This window comes from Aquarana catesbeiana, linkage group LG03, assembly GCF_042186555.1.
Source record: "Aquarana catesbeiana isolate 2022-GZ linkage group LG03, ASM4218655v1, whole genome shotgun sequence".
NCBI classification, from domain to species: domain Eukaryota; kingdom Metazoa; phylum Chordata; class Amphibia; order Anura; family Ranidae; genus Aquarana; species Aquarana catesbeiana.
Genome location: NC_133326.1, coordinates 599,978,835 through 599,994,865, shown reverse-complemented (window position 1 = coordinate 599,994,865; position 16,031 = coordinate 599,978,835). Strand labels below are relative to the sequence as shown.

The 16,031-nt window shown below is 46.1% G+C and overlaps 2 protein-coding genes across 5 annotated transcripts in view; one reads left to right on the top strand and one right to left on the bottom strand.

Moving 5' to 3' along the window:
- The window catches only part of ANKRD39 (ankyrin repeat domain 39), a 49,638-nt gene extending 48,358 nt beyond the window's left edge, over window positions 1-1,280 (bottom strand). Inside the window, exon 1 of one of the 3 annotated variants that reach the window (XR_012242997.1) lies at window positions 814-1,280. Coding sequence is in view for 2 of the 3 variants with exons in the window: in XM_073622076.1 (XP_073478177.1) it covers window positions 814-922 (109 nt within the window). In the remaining variant the exon portion in view is untranslated. The remainder of the gene's footprint in view (window positions 1-813) is intronic. The other 2 variants (XM_073622076.1, XM_073622075.1) reach the window with 2 other exon arrangements.
- A 124-nt stretch (window positions 1,281-1,404) lies between these two features.
- LMAN2L (lectin, mannose binding 2 like) overlaps window positions 1,405-16,031 on the top strand; it is a 39,640-nt gene continuing 25,013 nt past the window's right edge. Inside the window, exon 1 of one of the 2 annotated variants that reach the window (XM_073622073.1) lies at window positions 1,405-1,620. In XM_073622073.1, the coding sequence (XP_073478174.1) occupies window positions 1,467-1,620 (154 nt within the window). In that variant the 5' untranslated portion in view covers window positions 1,405-1,466. The remainder of the gene's footprint in view (window positions 1,621-16,031) is intronic. The other variant, XM_073622074.1, reaches the window with a different exon arrangement.

The following is a 16,031-nucleotide window of genomic DNA, read 5'->3' as shown; positions in this document are numbered from 1 at the left end:
AGACCGGTGCGGGCTCCCAGTACCCCCAGTAGACCGGTGCGGGCTCCCAGTACCCCCAGTAGACCGGTGCGGGCTCCCAGTACCCCCAGTAGACCGGTGCGGGCTCCCAGTACCCCCAGTAGACCGGTGCGGGCTCCCAGTACCCCCAGTAGACCGGTGCGGGCTCCCAGTACCTCCAGTAGACCGGTCCGGGCTCCCAGTACCCCCAGTAGACCGGTCCGGGCTCCCAGTACCCCCAGTAGACCGGTCCGGGCTCCCAGTACCCCCAGTAGACCGGTCCGGGCTCCCAGTACCCCCAGTAGACCGGTCCGGGCTCCCAGTACCCCCAGTAGACCGGTCCGGGCTCCCAGTACCCCCAGTAGACCGGTCCGGGCTCCCAGTACCCGGTCATACGGTGGTAGTGCCGCCATGCAGTGAGGACACACTGGGTGAAATAAATAAAGCTTCTGCAGCACTTTTCTGGTGGTAATCCCCTCATGAATGTATTGATGAAGCATCTATGACACTTTTGGTGCACCCAATCCAGGTCGGTGTAATATGTGACCCTTGTACATTGCAATGTAAGAAGTGAGGAGCCAAGTATGACTGACTCTCTATGGGCGCCCAGACAGGAGGACTGCCTCACACAGACCTTGTATTTGGGTCATTGAGGCGCAGTGTGTGCGACATTCCACTACCAGGTCTAGTCAGGTTGATGAGTTTGGCGCATTCCTCCCCACTTTTAGAATACATGAGAGACACTTCCCACACTCTTCCTGCGCCCGTCTCTCTGACTTCCAGTCTCTCTCCAGCCCGCCCTATGTGATCTCTCACCTCTCTGGAAGTCCATCTCCAGCACAGTCTCCCTCAGGCCGCTCTCCGCTCCCATACAACATCCATCACACCCTCGGGGGTGAGAGGAGCAGCCGCCCGCTCCCTCCATACTGACCGGTCACAGTCCGCCACATACAACGGCCATGGACCTCTAACCAACATGTGCTAGAGGCCAATCAGCGAAGGGAAACATCTCATCCAATCGGAGACGTCTGCCAATAAGATAATTCTCCACATCCGCCAGCAGATGGCGAAACCAGAGCGAGGTCCTCCCAGGGTGACGTCACGATAACTCACCCACACAGAAAATACAATGCATTGGATGACTCGTGCTCCCCCGGCTCAGTCATCAGTCACGCTGGTTTATTAGTCATGACGTTCCCATCAGACTAGAAGCTCCAGAGAACACCACGCCCTCTTCTAGGAGAAGGCGGTCAGCCGCTGTATAGCTCCTGGTTGCCCGGGTAACCAGACATCAGCGAACAACCAACCACGTAGCAGGATTTCTTTCGTCCTGCCCATTTCCCTCGCCATTGGCTGACGCTTTCCCAGTAGGGGTGTTTCGAGCTCTGGGGAAATCCAATCAACGCTCCGTTGCGCTGGTGTGTGATTGGCCAATGGGTATCACAGCTGCCTGACTGGAGAGTAGTAAGATGGCGACTGTGGAGCAACAGAGTGCTCGGCGGAGGGGCAGATGGAAGGTTCCGGGCTGTCTCTGTCTGCTGGTAGTGCTGGTGAGCCCAGTGAGTGGCGACCAGACGGAAGAGTACCTGAAGAGAGAGCACTCACTCAGCAAACCCTACCAAGGTAAGTCCGAGCATGGGGGAGGGAAGGACACTTACATAACACGGCAATGAATGGAGGACCCAGTCTTCTCCCACTAATTCATACCACACCCAGGGCAGGGCCTTTCCCCAGAATAATAATAATATGTTAGGATAATCATACAAAGTGATTTTTTTTTGGGGGGGGTGTGGGGGGGATTAGATCGTACACAGTGATGGGGGGGATTAGATCATACACAACGATTGGGGGGGGGGGGATTAGATCGTACACAGCGATTGGGGGGGGGGGATTAGATCGTACACAGCGATTGGGGGGGGGGGATTAGATCGTACACAGCGATTGGGGGGGGGGATTAGATCGTACACAGCGATTGGGGGGGGGGATTAGATCGTACACAGCGATTGGGGGGGGGGGATTAGATCGTACACAGCGATTGGGGGGGGGGATTAGATCGTACACAGCGATTGGGGGGGGGATTAGATCGTACACAGCGATTGGGGGGGGGATTAGATCGTACACAGCGATTGGGGGGGATTAGATCGTACACAGCGATTGGGGGGGGGGGATTAGATCGTACACAGCGATTGGGGGGGGGGATTAGATCGTACACAGCGATTGGGGGGGGGGATTAGATCGTACACAGCGATTGGGGGGGGGGGGATTAGATCGTACACAGCGATTGGGGGGGGGGGATTAGATCGTACACAGCGATTGGGGGGGGGGGATTAGATCGTACACAGCGATTGGGGGGGGATTAGATCGTACACAGCGATTGGGGGGGGGGATTAGATCGTACACAGCGATTGGGGGGGGGGGGATTAGATCGTACACAGCGATTGGGGGGGGGGGGGGGATTAGATCGTACACAGCGATTGGGGGGGGGGGATTAGATCGTACACAGCGATTGGGGGGGGGGGGATTAGATCGTACACAGCGATTGGGGGGGGGGATTAGATCGTATACAGCGATTGGGGGGGGGGGATTAGATCGTACACAGCGATTGGGGGGGGGGGGATTAGATCGTACACAGCGATTGGGGGGGGGGGGATTAGATCGTACACAGCGATTGGGGGGGGGGGGATTAGATCGTACACAGCGATTGGGGGGGGGGGGATTAGATCGTACACAGCGATTGGGGGGGGGGGGGATTAGATCGTACACAGCGATTGGGGGGGGGGGATTAGATCGTACACAGCGATTGGGGGGGGGGGGGATTAGATCGTACACAGCGATTGGGGGGGGGGGGGATTAGATCGTACACAGCGATTGGGGGGGGGGGGATTAGATCGTACACAGCGATTGGGGGGGGGGGATTAGATCGTACACAGCGATTGGGGGGGGGGGATTAGATCGTACACAGCGATTGGGGGGGGGGGGGGATTAGATCGTACACAGCGATTGGGGGGGGGGGGGATTAGATCGTACACAGCGATTGGGGGGGGGGGGGATTAGATCGTACACAGCGATTGGGGGGGGGGGGATTAGATCGTACACAGCGATTGGGGGGGGGGGGGATTAGATCGTACACAGCGATTGGGGGGGGGGGGGATTAGATCGTACACAGCGATTGGGGGGGGGGGGGGGATTAGATCGTACACAGCGATTGGGGGGGGGGATTAGATCGTACACAGCGATTGGGGGGGGGGGATTAGATCGTACACAGCGATTGGGGGGGGGGGATTAGATCGTACACAGCGATTGGGGGGGGGATTAGATCGTACACAGCGATTGGGGGGGGGGTTAGATCGTACACAGAGATTGGGGGCCACTAGATCATGCACAGCGATTGGGGGAGGGGGGGCGACTAGATCGTACACAGCGATTGGAAGGGGGGGGGGTTATTGCACACCAATGAAAGGAAACCTGTACTGTGCAGGCAGCCGGGACAGACCCCCCCCCCCCCCCCTCTTGCTGAAAATGCCACTTCTCTGGCTTCCCTACAGATCCAAGCTCTTACCAATCCTTAGATGTGGTGGTTGCATTAGTTTTTAGGCTTTATTTCTCCCCTGTTTTCACCTGGTGATCAGGCCAGTAATACGCCTCCCTGGAGGAAGGAGTACAGGAGGCACAGCTACATTGTCTGTCTAGGGCAGTGGTCTCCAAACTGCGGCCCGTTGGCTGGATGTGGCCCTTTGCTTGCCTTTAACCGGCTCTCGGTACAATTTCTCCCACTGATACAAATCATTATTCCTGCCACTGTCACCACCAATAGGGCATTATTCCTTCCACTGACACCATAGATGGGTCACTATTCCCCCAATTGACACCAATGATGGGGAGCTGCTCCTCCCACTGACGCCAACAATGGGGCGTTGTTCCTCCTAAGAATATCAATCTGCCCACAGGCGTTATGCGATTATTTTACCCCCACTGACCACCAAGTCTGAGACATTTTCTACTACTACTGGCCTCAATCCGACCCTCCTAAATTCTAAAGGACACTAATCTGGCCCTTTGCTTAGAAAGTTTGAAGACGAGCAGACAGAAACGACCGGAAGGGGGAGTGTGGCCTGAGCATGACGGAGTGAGGGGCGGTGTAATGCAGTAGCGTGCACTTGGAGGAGAACGTGAGTGGTTAGACCAAGAGACGCCGTGAACTCATGCCGGGACGAGGAAAAGGCACTGGGGCGACGGATACACCTAGCCACTCACCTATTACAAGGTACCTCGCAGCGAAGAGAGAGACTGTTATGCCAGCGGAGGTCAGCGCTATATCACAGCGAGCGGTACAGGCCGCTCAAAGGCATCTAGCGGTGATGGAGGAGTCAGCCACCACAAACACATCCGTGAGTAACACTCGAATGGAACTGACAGAATCAGTGGAAGTAAGCTCTCCAATTTCTCCGTAGACTGTAACCACCGCTGAGCCTCAGGTATGCCCATTAAACATAGGGGGGTTGACTACACAGGAATGTGGTAATGAGCCGGACATTAGACAGCTTATACGGGCTCTCCCGACTAAAGAAGACATACTAGCCCTGATAAGCGACTGTAAGGGAGGAAATGAGTGAAGTGTGCTCTAAGGTAGAACTAATGAATAAAAGACTGCTTAGCTGTGAGACACTTCAGTCCACGGCTGACACCCGTATTGATCTGCTTGAGAGAAAGTTAGAGAAACGGCACCAAAAATTGATTAGCATTACAACTTCACGCTGAGGATTCTGAGAACAGAAGCAGAAGAAATAACGTGCATATTAAAGGGATCTCAGAAGTCATAAAGACACCTGACCTAAGAAAGACAGCAATTGCTATTTTTAATAAATACTTGGATAACCCCCCAGACGTATACGTTGAGCTGGACCGAGTGCGTAGGAGTCCGGCAGGGTACATCTCAGAACAGGGGGCACCTAGGGATGTTTTATGCCGTGTGCATTTTTTCAAAATAAGAGGACATAATGAGAGCAGCATGGCAGAAAGGGGCAATGGAATTTGAGGACCAGGAGGTACAGGTGTTCCCCGACCTTTGCTGGCAGAGGAAAGCGAGGCGACGGTTATTGAGGCCGTTATTGGAACAAATACGAGCAAAGGGAGCTACATATAGATGGGGCTACCCGTTATCTCTAGTTTATATAAAAAGAGGAACGGGTCTTCAACCTGTTTGTTCCAGAACAACTGCCAGACGTATTCACGTGACTGGGTCAATATTCCAAGCGAGACTATGGGGGGATATAACCAACAGAAGAAGTGGCAGAGAAGAAGGAACTGAGAGGAAAACGTAGAATAACGGTGGTTTGGGCTCTAAGAATTGGGTTTTTTTTTCTTTTTTTTTTTTTTTTTTTTTTTCTGAAATGAGGGACTGATGGAAAGGTATCTCCTGGCTGGACTGTTATAATTTTTTTTTTCTCTCTCCCCCCAGATTTTTCCCCCTTCTCCCCTCCTTTTTTTTTTTTCTTTTTTTTTTGTGAAATCCTCCCTAAATTCGGGCCCTCGTGAGGGGCGGAGAAAACTCCTAACAAAGAGCCGTGAGTTGCTGTTAGTATGGGTCCCCTTTATTTGTTGATTTTTATGCTATCTCTCTCCCCCTATCTCTTTTTTTTTTTTTGGATTGGAGAGGTTTTCTGTGTTGTGTGTGTGGGTTTTTTTTTTTTTTTTTTTTGTTTTTTTTTTTATTTATTTCAAATAAAGGTGGAGTACTAGGGGTAGGGAAGCGGTGGGGCTATTGGTGTTGTGTTTTTTTTTTTTTTTTTTTTTTTTTTTTCACAATACACTCAATGCACTAAAGGTATTATAACATAACAATATATACACCGATATATCAACTGTATGACAGTGATTTTTTTTTTTTTTTTTTTTTATATAATCACTGATTGATTAAAGGTCTGGTTGGGTGAAAAGTGTTTTGGGGATGTTTAGTTGTTTAGTGAATAGGGACAAGTATGGAGTGTGACACAAAATTTTGTTTTTTTTTCTCCCCTTCCCTTTATCCTTTTTCTCCTGTGTCTCTCTCCCCTCTTTCTTTTTTACATTTTTTTTTTTTCTATTTTGAGAATATCTTTTGTAGGAATTGAATAGGGACAGGGTGGTTCACGAATGGGGGGGGGAGTGTTATGGGACTACACTAGTGGGGGGGACACCGAGGATGGGGGGGGGGGTTTACTAGGAATATCAAGGTAATGGGGCACACATAGGGGGGGTGGGGGGGTAGGAGAAGGGAGAGTGAGAAGGGTAGAGCAATCTATAAAAGGGTAGAGACAAGTCGGATTAGGTTTGGAGGGTATGGTTAGTCTGAAGGGGCTTGGGGGGAGAGAGAATTGGATTATGTGGTTGTAATTGTAAATGTATATATAAACGTAAAAGGGTGCTGTACCCATTGTGGAGTGATATATGGTGTTGCTTAGGATATAGGATATACCTTTTAATTTACATTTTATAATACGGTGCTATCTCTTTATATTTATTTATTTGTAATCCTGTGTGCGCTGCTGCTGATAAGCCTGCGCTGAACTCCCCGTGCTTGGGGACATCCCCCCACAAGTGTCCTCCGGGTGGAGGTAAAGTTGGAGGCGTTTTTTCCTTTTTTTTTTTTTTTTTCCCCTGAAGGGGCTAGTTAACGGCACCGAGGAGTCGCGCCGGCTGGCCTATCTTTCTGAGTAGGACAAGGTTGTGGGTTTTTTTTGTTTTTTTTTTTGGGGGGGGGGGGGGGGCTCCCCCTCCTGTAGTTCCCAGACGATCATATGACATGACCAGAATAAAGTTTACCTCATATGATGTTAAGGGACTAAACCTCCCGGAGAAACGGATTAGGCTGCTTGCCGAACTGAGAAGGTTAAAGACGCAAATTGCCTTTCTGCAGGAGACGCACTTTAGAAGGGACAGAATACCAAGGCTGGTAAACCACAAATTCCCTGCTGTATACCATAGTGCATCCTTGACCTCTAAATCAAATGGGGTTTCTATCATTGTGTCAAAACAGACTCCATAATGAGACTAAAGTAATTACAGATGAGGAGTGCCGTCTTTTTAATTGTAAAGGGATTACTAGGATTGCAAAAGGTTACATTAGTAAATATGTATCTCCCGAATGTAAACCAGGTTTGTTGCCTGGAGACTTGTCTCCAAATGGTACATCAGTACAAGGAGGGTATCTTGATGATAGGGGAGACTTAAATTTGGCCCTGAACCATTCTTTAGATGCGTCCAGGGGAGCCTCCCACCTGTCATTTACAAAATTACGAAGAGTAAAAAAATTATTAAGTGATCTGCAGGTGGTAGATACATGGAGGACACTACATGTCCAAGATAGAGATTATAGATTCTTCTCGGCAAAACATAAATCATATACTCGAATCGATTATATTTTGGTTTCACAGACAGGAATAACATCGTTGGTGAGTGCTGATATAGGCTCATTCACCCTGTCAGACCATGCCCCGACCAACTGTGTATTGGACCTAGGAGAGTGAGATCGTCGCGAGTGGCAATGGAGGATCAATGAGACCCTGTTAAAGGACAAGGATTATGAACAAAAATTAAATCGGGAACTGGATTCCTTTTTTCTAATAAATGACACGGAGGAAGTTACACCATTCTGTTTATGGGAAACACATAAATGCGTGATGAGAGAGGTCTTTATATCTTTAGGGGCGCATAGGAAAAAGAAGCTTAAAGGGGTTGTAAAGGTAAAAATTTTTTCACCTTAATGCATTCTATGCATTAAGGTGAAAAAACTTTTGACAGTACCGCCGCCCCCAGCCCCCCCGTTTTACTTACCTGACGCCTCGAATCTTCGCTCCTCGTCCTCGGCAGCTTCATTGCAGCTCAGCCTGGTCGCTGATTGGCTGCAGTGGATGGATTGAAAGCAGCGCAGCCATTGGCTCGCGCTGCTGTCAATCACATCCGATGACGCGGCGCGCCGGGGGGCGGGGCCGAGTGATACAGCGAGCGGCTATAGCCGCCGGCTGTATCACGGGAGCGCGCCCGCAAGCACTCACCACCGTGCGAGGGAGCTCGCATCAAGGTGGTAAATGCTTGCGGGGAGGAGCTGAAACAGCCGCCGAGGGACCCCAGAAGACCAGGTTCGGGGCCACTCTGTGCAGAACGAGCTGCACAGTGAAGGTAAGTATAACATGTTTGTTATTTTTAAAAAAAAAAAAAAACACCTTTACAACCACTTTAACGAACAGATTGATGTACTACTTAAAAGAATTCGGGAAGTGGAGCTGTTAAATAAAAAATCCCAGACACTAGAAATAGAGGAGAAATTAAGTGGCTTACGGGAGGATTTAAACTCATTGCTCATCGAACAGGCAAAAGCTAAGCTGAAACGGGGAAGACGGACACTCTATGAATTTGGGAACAAACCGAGTAGGATGTTAGCAAAGGCCCTTAAGGATACCACTACACAGAGGTACATGTCAGGTATCAAAACACAGAAGGATGTGTTAGTTAGTTCCTCACAGGAAATGGCACAGATTTTTAAGGAGTACTACGAGGGTCTTTACCAATTGGAAGGACAATTATCTCCAGAGAGGAGCAAGAGTAAATGGGAGTCGGCAAGGGAATATTTACAAACCTCAGGAATGCCAAAGTTGACAGAGGAGATAGCACGAGAGCTAGATGTGCCAATTACAGTAAAAGAATTTTTAAGAGAGCATTAAACCTTTTAAAATTGGGGAAAGCACTGGGCCCAGATGGGTATACTCTGGCATACTACAGATTTTTTGCGGAGAAATTGGCTCCAAGGTTCATAGCTGCCTTTAACTCATTGCGCGAGGGACAGAAGATACTTACTGAGACATTTTCGGCACATATAGCAGTAATCCTGAAGGAGGGTAAGGACCCATCTCAGTGCTCCAGCTACCGGCCAATAGCTTTGTTAAATGCGGATCTAAAAATTTTCTCAAAGATCCTAGCGACCAGACTTGAACACATCCCCTCACTGATACACCCAGACCAAGTGGGGTTCACTGCTGGGAGGGAGGGGAGGGAAAATACTCAGAGTAATAAATGCCATCTACATTACACAGAGTCAACAGAAACCCCCAACACTGTTTTCAGCTGATGCTGAAAAAGCATTTGATAGAGTTGATTGGATATTTCTTAGGGCTACATTGCAACATATTGGTCTGGGGGATGGAATGCTGAGATGGTTTTCAAATCTATACTCTGTCCCGAGTGCGAGGGTTAGGGTAAACGATAGACTCCCTGACTCGTTCTGTATTCGAAATGGAATGTCCATTGTTGCCCATTATTTTTATTCTCACAACGGAGCCTTTCCTAAGGAAGATACGAGCCAACCCTAATATTAGAGGTATAAATACAGAAAGGGAGGAGCATAAATTAGCAGCATATATGGACGATCTGATTTTTTCATAACCTCTCCAATAATATCCCTCCCATCTCTCCTAATGGAGATACGTCAATATGGGAGGATAGCAAATTATAAGGTGAATTATACCAAATCAGAGGCTAAGGGGATGGGAATGAAGGCATCCTTATTGCAACAGATAAAGATGCAATTTAACTTTAGATGGACAGAATCCCATATAAGCTATTTGGTAACTAAAATACCGAAGAAGCTTAGGTGGTTATTTGAATTAAATTATGCCCTGATGTTAAGACAAATTAAACTAGACTTGCAGAGATGGGATAGAGAGACCTTCACATGGTTTGGAAGGACAGATATTATAAAGATGAACATCATGCCTAGGCTTCTTTACTTGCTGCAAACCGTGCCAATAAAGATTCCCCCAAGCTTTCTGAAGAACCTTAGATCGAGGTTTTTGAAGTTTATCTGGGCTGGGAAGCCAGTAAGAGTACGGAGAACCATCCTAGTGCTCCCGAAAGAAAAAGGAGGCATTGGCTTTCCAGACCCAGTGAGATACGAGGAAGCCTCACAGTTAGCTAGATTAATGGAATGGTGCGCCTCTGAGAGGAAACCATATGTACAACTAGAACAAGCGATGGTTAATATTCCCTTGGAGGGATTGGCTTGGATAGCAAGACTGGATATACCAACAATAGTGAAAAAACATCCATTGGCAATTGCAACTCTTCGTACAATCAACACGATCTTTAAAAAGACAAATCTGTCTCCATCTCCGAGTCCCATCACCCCTGTGCTGGGTACGCCAGACTTTCAGCCTGGCACAACAGACCGGGGATATGAGGTTATAAAACGAAGGGGGAAAAACAGGATCATACATTTCTCAAGGGGTAACTGTTTGATGACAAGAGGTGAGATAGAAAGAGAAGTAACACCAGACTTGGACTTCTTCAGGGCAGTGCAGTTAGGACCATATATCCGCTCGAAAATAAAAATTTACCCAGAGATACGGGGATTATCGGGCTTTGAACAGAGATGTTTAGATGGAGAGAGTATGAGGCGTTCCCTATCATATTTTTATGAAGTATTAACGAGCCTGGGAGCACCCCAAGATCTTAATTTTATTCAAGCCTGGGAGAGGGAAATGGGGATATTGTTCCCCCAAAGACAGAAGGATAAAATTTTAAAATCTATCCATAAAACATCAGTTGCAAGCAGGTATCAGGAGGGAGGATATAAAATCCTCACCAGATGGTATAGAACACCATCCGTGCTACATAAAATATTCCCACAGGTTCCAAATGTATGTTGGTGCTGTGGGAAGTCAGAGGGCACAATGTTGCACATTTTTTGGGAATGTGAGAAGATCAGGGAATTTTGGAAAATGGTCGAGGAAACGGTTAAGGATATTACAGGTGTGTCTCTTGGAGAAAATCCGGCAGCATTCTTATTAAATGATGTTCCCATGTCGGTGGAAAAATACAAAAAATCCCTGCTTAAACACCTTCTCACGGCAGCGAGGGCCTGCATTCCGGCTTTGTGGAAAACTATAGTCCCGCCGTCTAGAGTACAGTGGTGTGCTAGAATAACAGAAATCCAACAAATGGAGAATCTGACTTTGATGTTGAAAGAACAGGATGAAAAATATTGGAAGATATGGGCTCCCTACCTAGCTTTTAGAAGTGGAGAACATGAGAGCTAGGTCATGTGCGATCCTCCTCCCTCCTCCTCCATCTGCTGGTCTCTAAGGTGTCCGTTTTATCATCCAGCGGTAAATTACCGCTACTCAGTTCTCAGGGGAGATCGCTCTCCTCTGAGTGCCTGTTTATCAAACTTTGTAGATCGCTTCACAACTCAACAGAAGAAGCAATCTACAAACGCCGGGAAATCCTGAGAACGGCTCCTCTCACTGTAATCTCGTGCGATGTAGCGGGATTACAGTAATGGGAAGTGAAAAATCCGGAAGTTTAACACAAAGCACCACACATTACACACCTCATATTAATAAAGTTACATTCCCCCTACACAATATACATTAACCTCATTATTCAAAAACATTGTTTTTATCAATATTTTAAAGATCATACGTGTGCCTATTTAAATGTGAATGGTGTACAGTAAATGAATTGAATCCACATATATAGTGCAGCTAAACGCCAATCATATAAATGAATACATTTATAATCATTTAAAATTTTTTAATAAAGTATATAAATATTTATTAATAAATATGTTTTATAATTGATAAACCCCCGTATAACTGTATAATAGAACAGTTCGTGGGTAAAACCATATTTTAGGGTTTACAAAATTTTTTTTTTTTTACTAATAAATTAAAAATGACTTTAATAATGGCATTTTAATGCAGGTAGTATATATATTTATTTTTTAATAATTCTCGTTAATAACAGTGATTTCAGCTGCCATCCTCGCAGTACAGCGACTTACTGCTATGTCACTGGTCATCAAGTGGATATGTTGTTTAGATGTGTATGTGCATAGATATACAGTATCTCACAAAAGTGAGTACACCCCTCACATTTTTGTAAATATTTTATTATATCTTTTCATGTGACAACACTGAAGAAATTACACACTGCTACAATGTAAAGTAATGACTGTACAGCTTGTATAACGGTGTAAACTTGCTGTCCCCTCAACATAACTCAACACACAGCCATTAATGTCTAAACCGCTGGCAACAAAAGTGAGTACACCCCTAAATGAAAATGTCCAAATTGGGCCCAAAGTGTGAATATTTTGTGTGCCCACCATTATTTTCCAGCACTGCCTTAACCCTCTTGGGCAGGGAGTTCACCAGAGCTACACAGGTTGCCACTGGAGTCCTCTTCCACTTCTCCATGACGACATCACAGAGCTGGTGGATGTTCGAGACCTTGCGCTCCTCCGCCTCCCGTTTGAGGATGCCTCACAGATGCTTAATAGGGTTTAGGTCTGGAGACATGCCTGGCCAGTCCATCACTTTTACCCTCAGCTTCTTTAGCAAGGCAGTGGTTGTCTTGGAGGTGTGTTTGGGGTTGTTATCATGTTGGAATACTGCCCTGCAAACCAGTTTCCGAAGGGAGGGGATCATGCTCTGATTCAGTATGTCACAGTACATGTTGGCATTCATGGTTTCCTCAATGAACTGTAGCTCCCCAGTGCCGGCAGCACTCATGCGGCCCCAGACCATGACAATCCCACCACCATGTTTGACTGTAGGCAAGACATCCTAGTCTTTGTACTCCTCACCTGGTTGCCACCACACACGCTTGACACCATCTGAATCAAATAAGTTTACTTGGTCTCATCAGACCACAGGACATGGTTCCAGTAATCCATGTCCTTAGTCTGCTTTTCTTCAGCAAACTGTTTGCGGGCTTTCTTGTGCATCTTTCTTAGAAGAGGCTTCCTTCTGGGATGACAGCCATGCAGACCAATTTGATGCAATGTGCAGCATATGGTCTGAGCTCTGACAGTCTTACCCCCTCACCCCTTCAAGCTTGGCAGCACTCATACAGCTATTTCCAAAAGACAACCTCTGGATATGATGCTGAGTACATGCACTCAACTTCTTTGGTCCACCATGGCGGATCCTGTTCTGAGTGAAACCTGTCCTGTTAAACCACTGTATGGTCTTGGCCACCGTGCTGAAGCTGAGTTTAAGGGTCTTGGAAATCTTATAGCCTAGACCATCTTTATGTAGAGCAACAATTCCGTTTTTTTAACATCCTCGGAGTTTGTTGCCATGAGGTGCCATGTTGAACTTCCGGTGACCAGTATGAGAGAGTGATAACACCAAATTTAACAAACCTACTCCCCATTCACACCTGAGACCTTGTAACACCAACAAGTCACATGACATGACATCAGGAGGGAAAATGGCTAATTGGGCCCAAATTGGACATTTTCACGTAGGGGTGTACTCACTTTTGTTGCCAGTGGTTTAGACATTAATGGCTGTGTGTTGAGTTATTTTGAGGGGACAACAAATTTACACTGTTATACAAGCTGTACACTCACTACTTTACATTGTGCAATCACAGATATTGCATGTGACGCATTGCTGTGCATATCACATGCAATGTTTGTGCGATGCAAATTTAAATCATATTGCATTTGCACCAAAATGGTACAGGACCCTTTATTTGGTCCGCACTGGAATCGGATCGCATGGGTGTTCACGCGATGCGATACGATTCCTGCACCTTTACACTTTACATAGTTTGCACTGCGATCTGTGAAATGATCTGGGGGTGTGTGTGTATGTGTGTGTGTGTGTGTGTGTATATGTGTATAAAATTATATATATATATATATTGCTCGTTTCGGGGTGGGGAAGATGTGCTCTGACTGTTCGGCCACTGGGTGAAAGAAGGAAGTCAACACACTTCCTATTTTCTCCAGAATACTCAGCCAGCTTCGCACTTCTTCTCTCTCTGATTCTCTACCTCTGAGCTAGTGAATCCGAACAAGACAAGGAATTGGTCGCACACTGGAACTCCAAATTATCACGATGTCATCTTTATTGTCAAAAAAGGTTCAGACAGATACAGGCAATGGTAGACGTTTCACAAGCGATAGCTTGCTTGTTCACAGTGAATCAGCGAGGGAGAATTCTGTCACAGATCGCCAGTGAGGTGCCGAGATCGCACCTTCATAAACTGGCCGTTTCTATGAAGTCAGTTACTGATTCTCTGTGTGCTGTAATGATCAGTGGAGAACATGTGATTACCTCAGTTTCATAAACTGTTTATGACCTGTGATCAGCGGCGATACTCGGGATCGCCGCTGATCACAGTTTGATAAACGGACACCTAAGTCACTACAGGACACAGTAATAACACAGGTCCAGTAGCTGAAACCACAGCACATGATGGGGGATGTAGGCATCTATCACTCCTGGAAGTGATGGATGTTCACATTCTCCTGGAGGCTCCAGTTCTGCGAAGACGTGGGAGGTGGGATAGGGGAAGTATTAAAGTGTATCTGCGGATAGAATATAAAATCCTATATTCATGTCCACATTGTATTTCAGTTATTTCTAGCCTACTCCCAATAATCTGAATGATCTTCATTTTTAAAGTTTTGGGAAAATCCCTGCACATTTCCTTCCTTGAATTCTGTGACTTATATTCACTATACCCTGTGAGTAGGAACATGCGATGGCACGGAATTCATAAAGCCTGCCTTCTGAACTACAGAGGTGCTGAGAGGAGGAGTTTCAGGAGGCGGAGTCAGTACAAGAATCAATTTTACCATGGGATATGTAGTCTTCGGAAATTGAAAGTAATTGGCAAAAGGGAAGGTGAAAAGCATGTAGGGAATCCAGGAAGTTGTGGAAAGGAGATGGCCAACAGACAGGCAGAACTCCTAACGTGAAAGGAGATTTTTCAAGTAAGCTTATAATGGACTGCCAAAAATACTGTAACTATTTGTTTTGTAGTGCTATTGAAATGGTGTTTTAAAATGAAAGTGAACCCATAGACTTACTAATTTAGTCTATGGGTTCACTTACTTTTACCTCCAGCACTGTGTATGTAATAGGTGTGCTCAATAAAGAAGAGAAGAAAAGATTGATTGCACACTTGAATCCAAAAGATGCTGTAGAATTTTCTTTGTTGTCATGAGCCAGACAAATTCTTCTCTTCTTGATATTGCTTACAGTGATAAGTAAGGATCAGCACTAGAGGTCGACCGATATATCGGCTGATGTTTGGCGTTTTTTACTTAATCGGCATCGGCAGATTGTGCTGAAAAAAAAAAAAAAAAAAAAGGCCGATTTATAACTTCAGCGTGACTTGCAAATGACTTCTGTAGTAGAAGTCAATGCAAGTTGCCTGAAGTTTTCTGTGTAGAGGCTTCTCTCCTCCCCTGGGCAGCCTGCAAAGTCTGATAAGAAGAAACATTGTATCTCTTCTTGGTTCTTTTATCAATGAGCTGAACTCCCTGTGTAGAAGCCCTCAGTTTAACCATTTAAAGACTAAATATTTTCTGACACTTGTTGCTTACAAGTAAAAATCCTGTATTTTCTGCTAGAAAATCACTTAGAACCCCCAAAAGTTTTTTATGTATGTGTGTGTGTGTGTGTGTGTGTGTGTGTGTATGTATGTGTATATATATATATATATATAAGACCCTAGGGAATAAAATAGCGGTTGTTGCAATATTTTATGTCACACGGTATTTGCGCAGCAGTCTTTCAAACGCAATTTAAAAAAAAAAAAAAAATACACTAATGAATTAAAAACGAAGTAGTAAAGTTAGCCCATTTTTTTTTTTTTCGTCCAAAAGTTTTGATTACCTGTTTTTGTGTATTTAATATTTAAGATATAGTTTTTTTATTTGTTTTTTTTTTTGTTATCTAAATTATACATACAAGTGAACTGATTGGAGGTTTGTTTTGTTTAATAAATGTTTAAATGTAAAAAATTTTCTGTATCACTTATTGCTTAAGGTTGCTTTCACACTGGAGCGGGCAGGCGTTGACGGTAAAACGCTGCTAGTTTTAGCGGCGCTATTCGGCTGCTAGCGGGGCGCTTATAACCCAGCTAGCGGCCCAGGAAGGGGTTAAATGAGCACCTGAAGCGCCGCTGCTGAAACGCTTTGCAGGCGCTTCGACAGCGGTGCGCATTCATTTCAGTGGGTTGGAGTGGTGAAGCAGCGG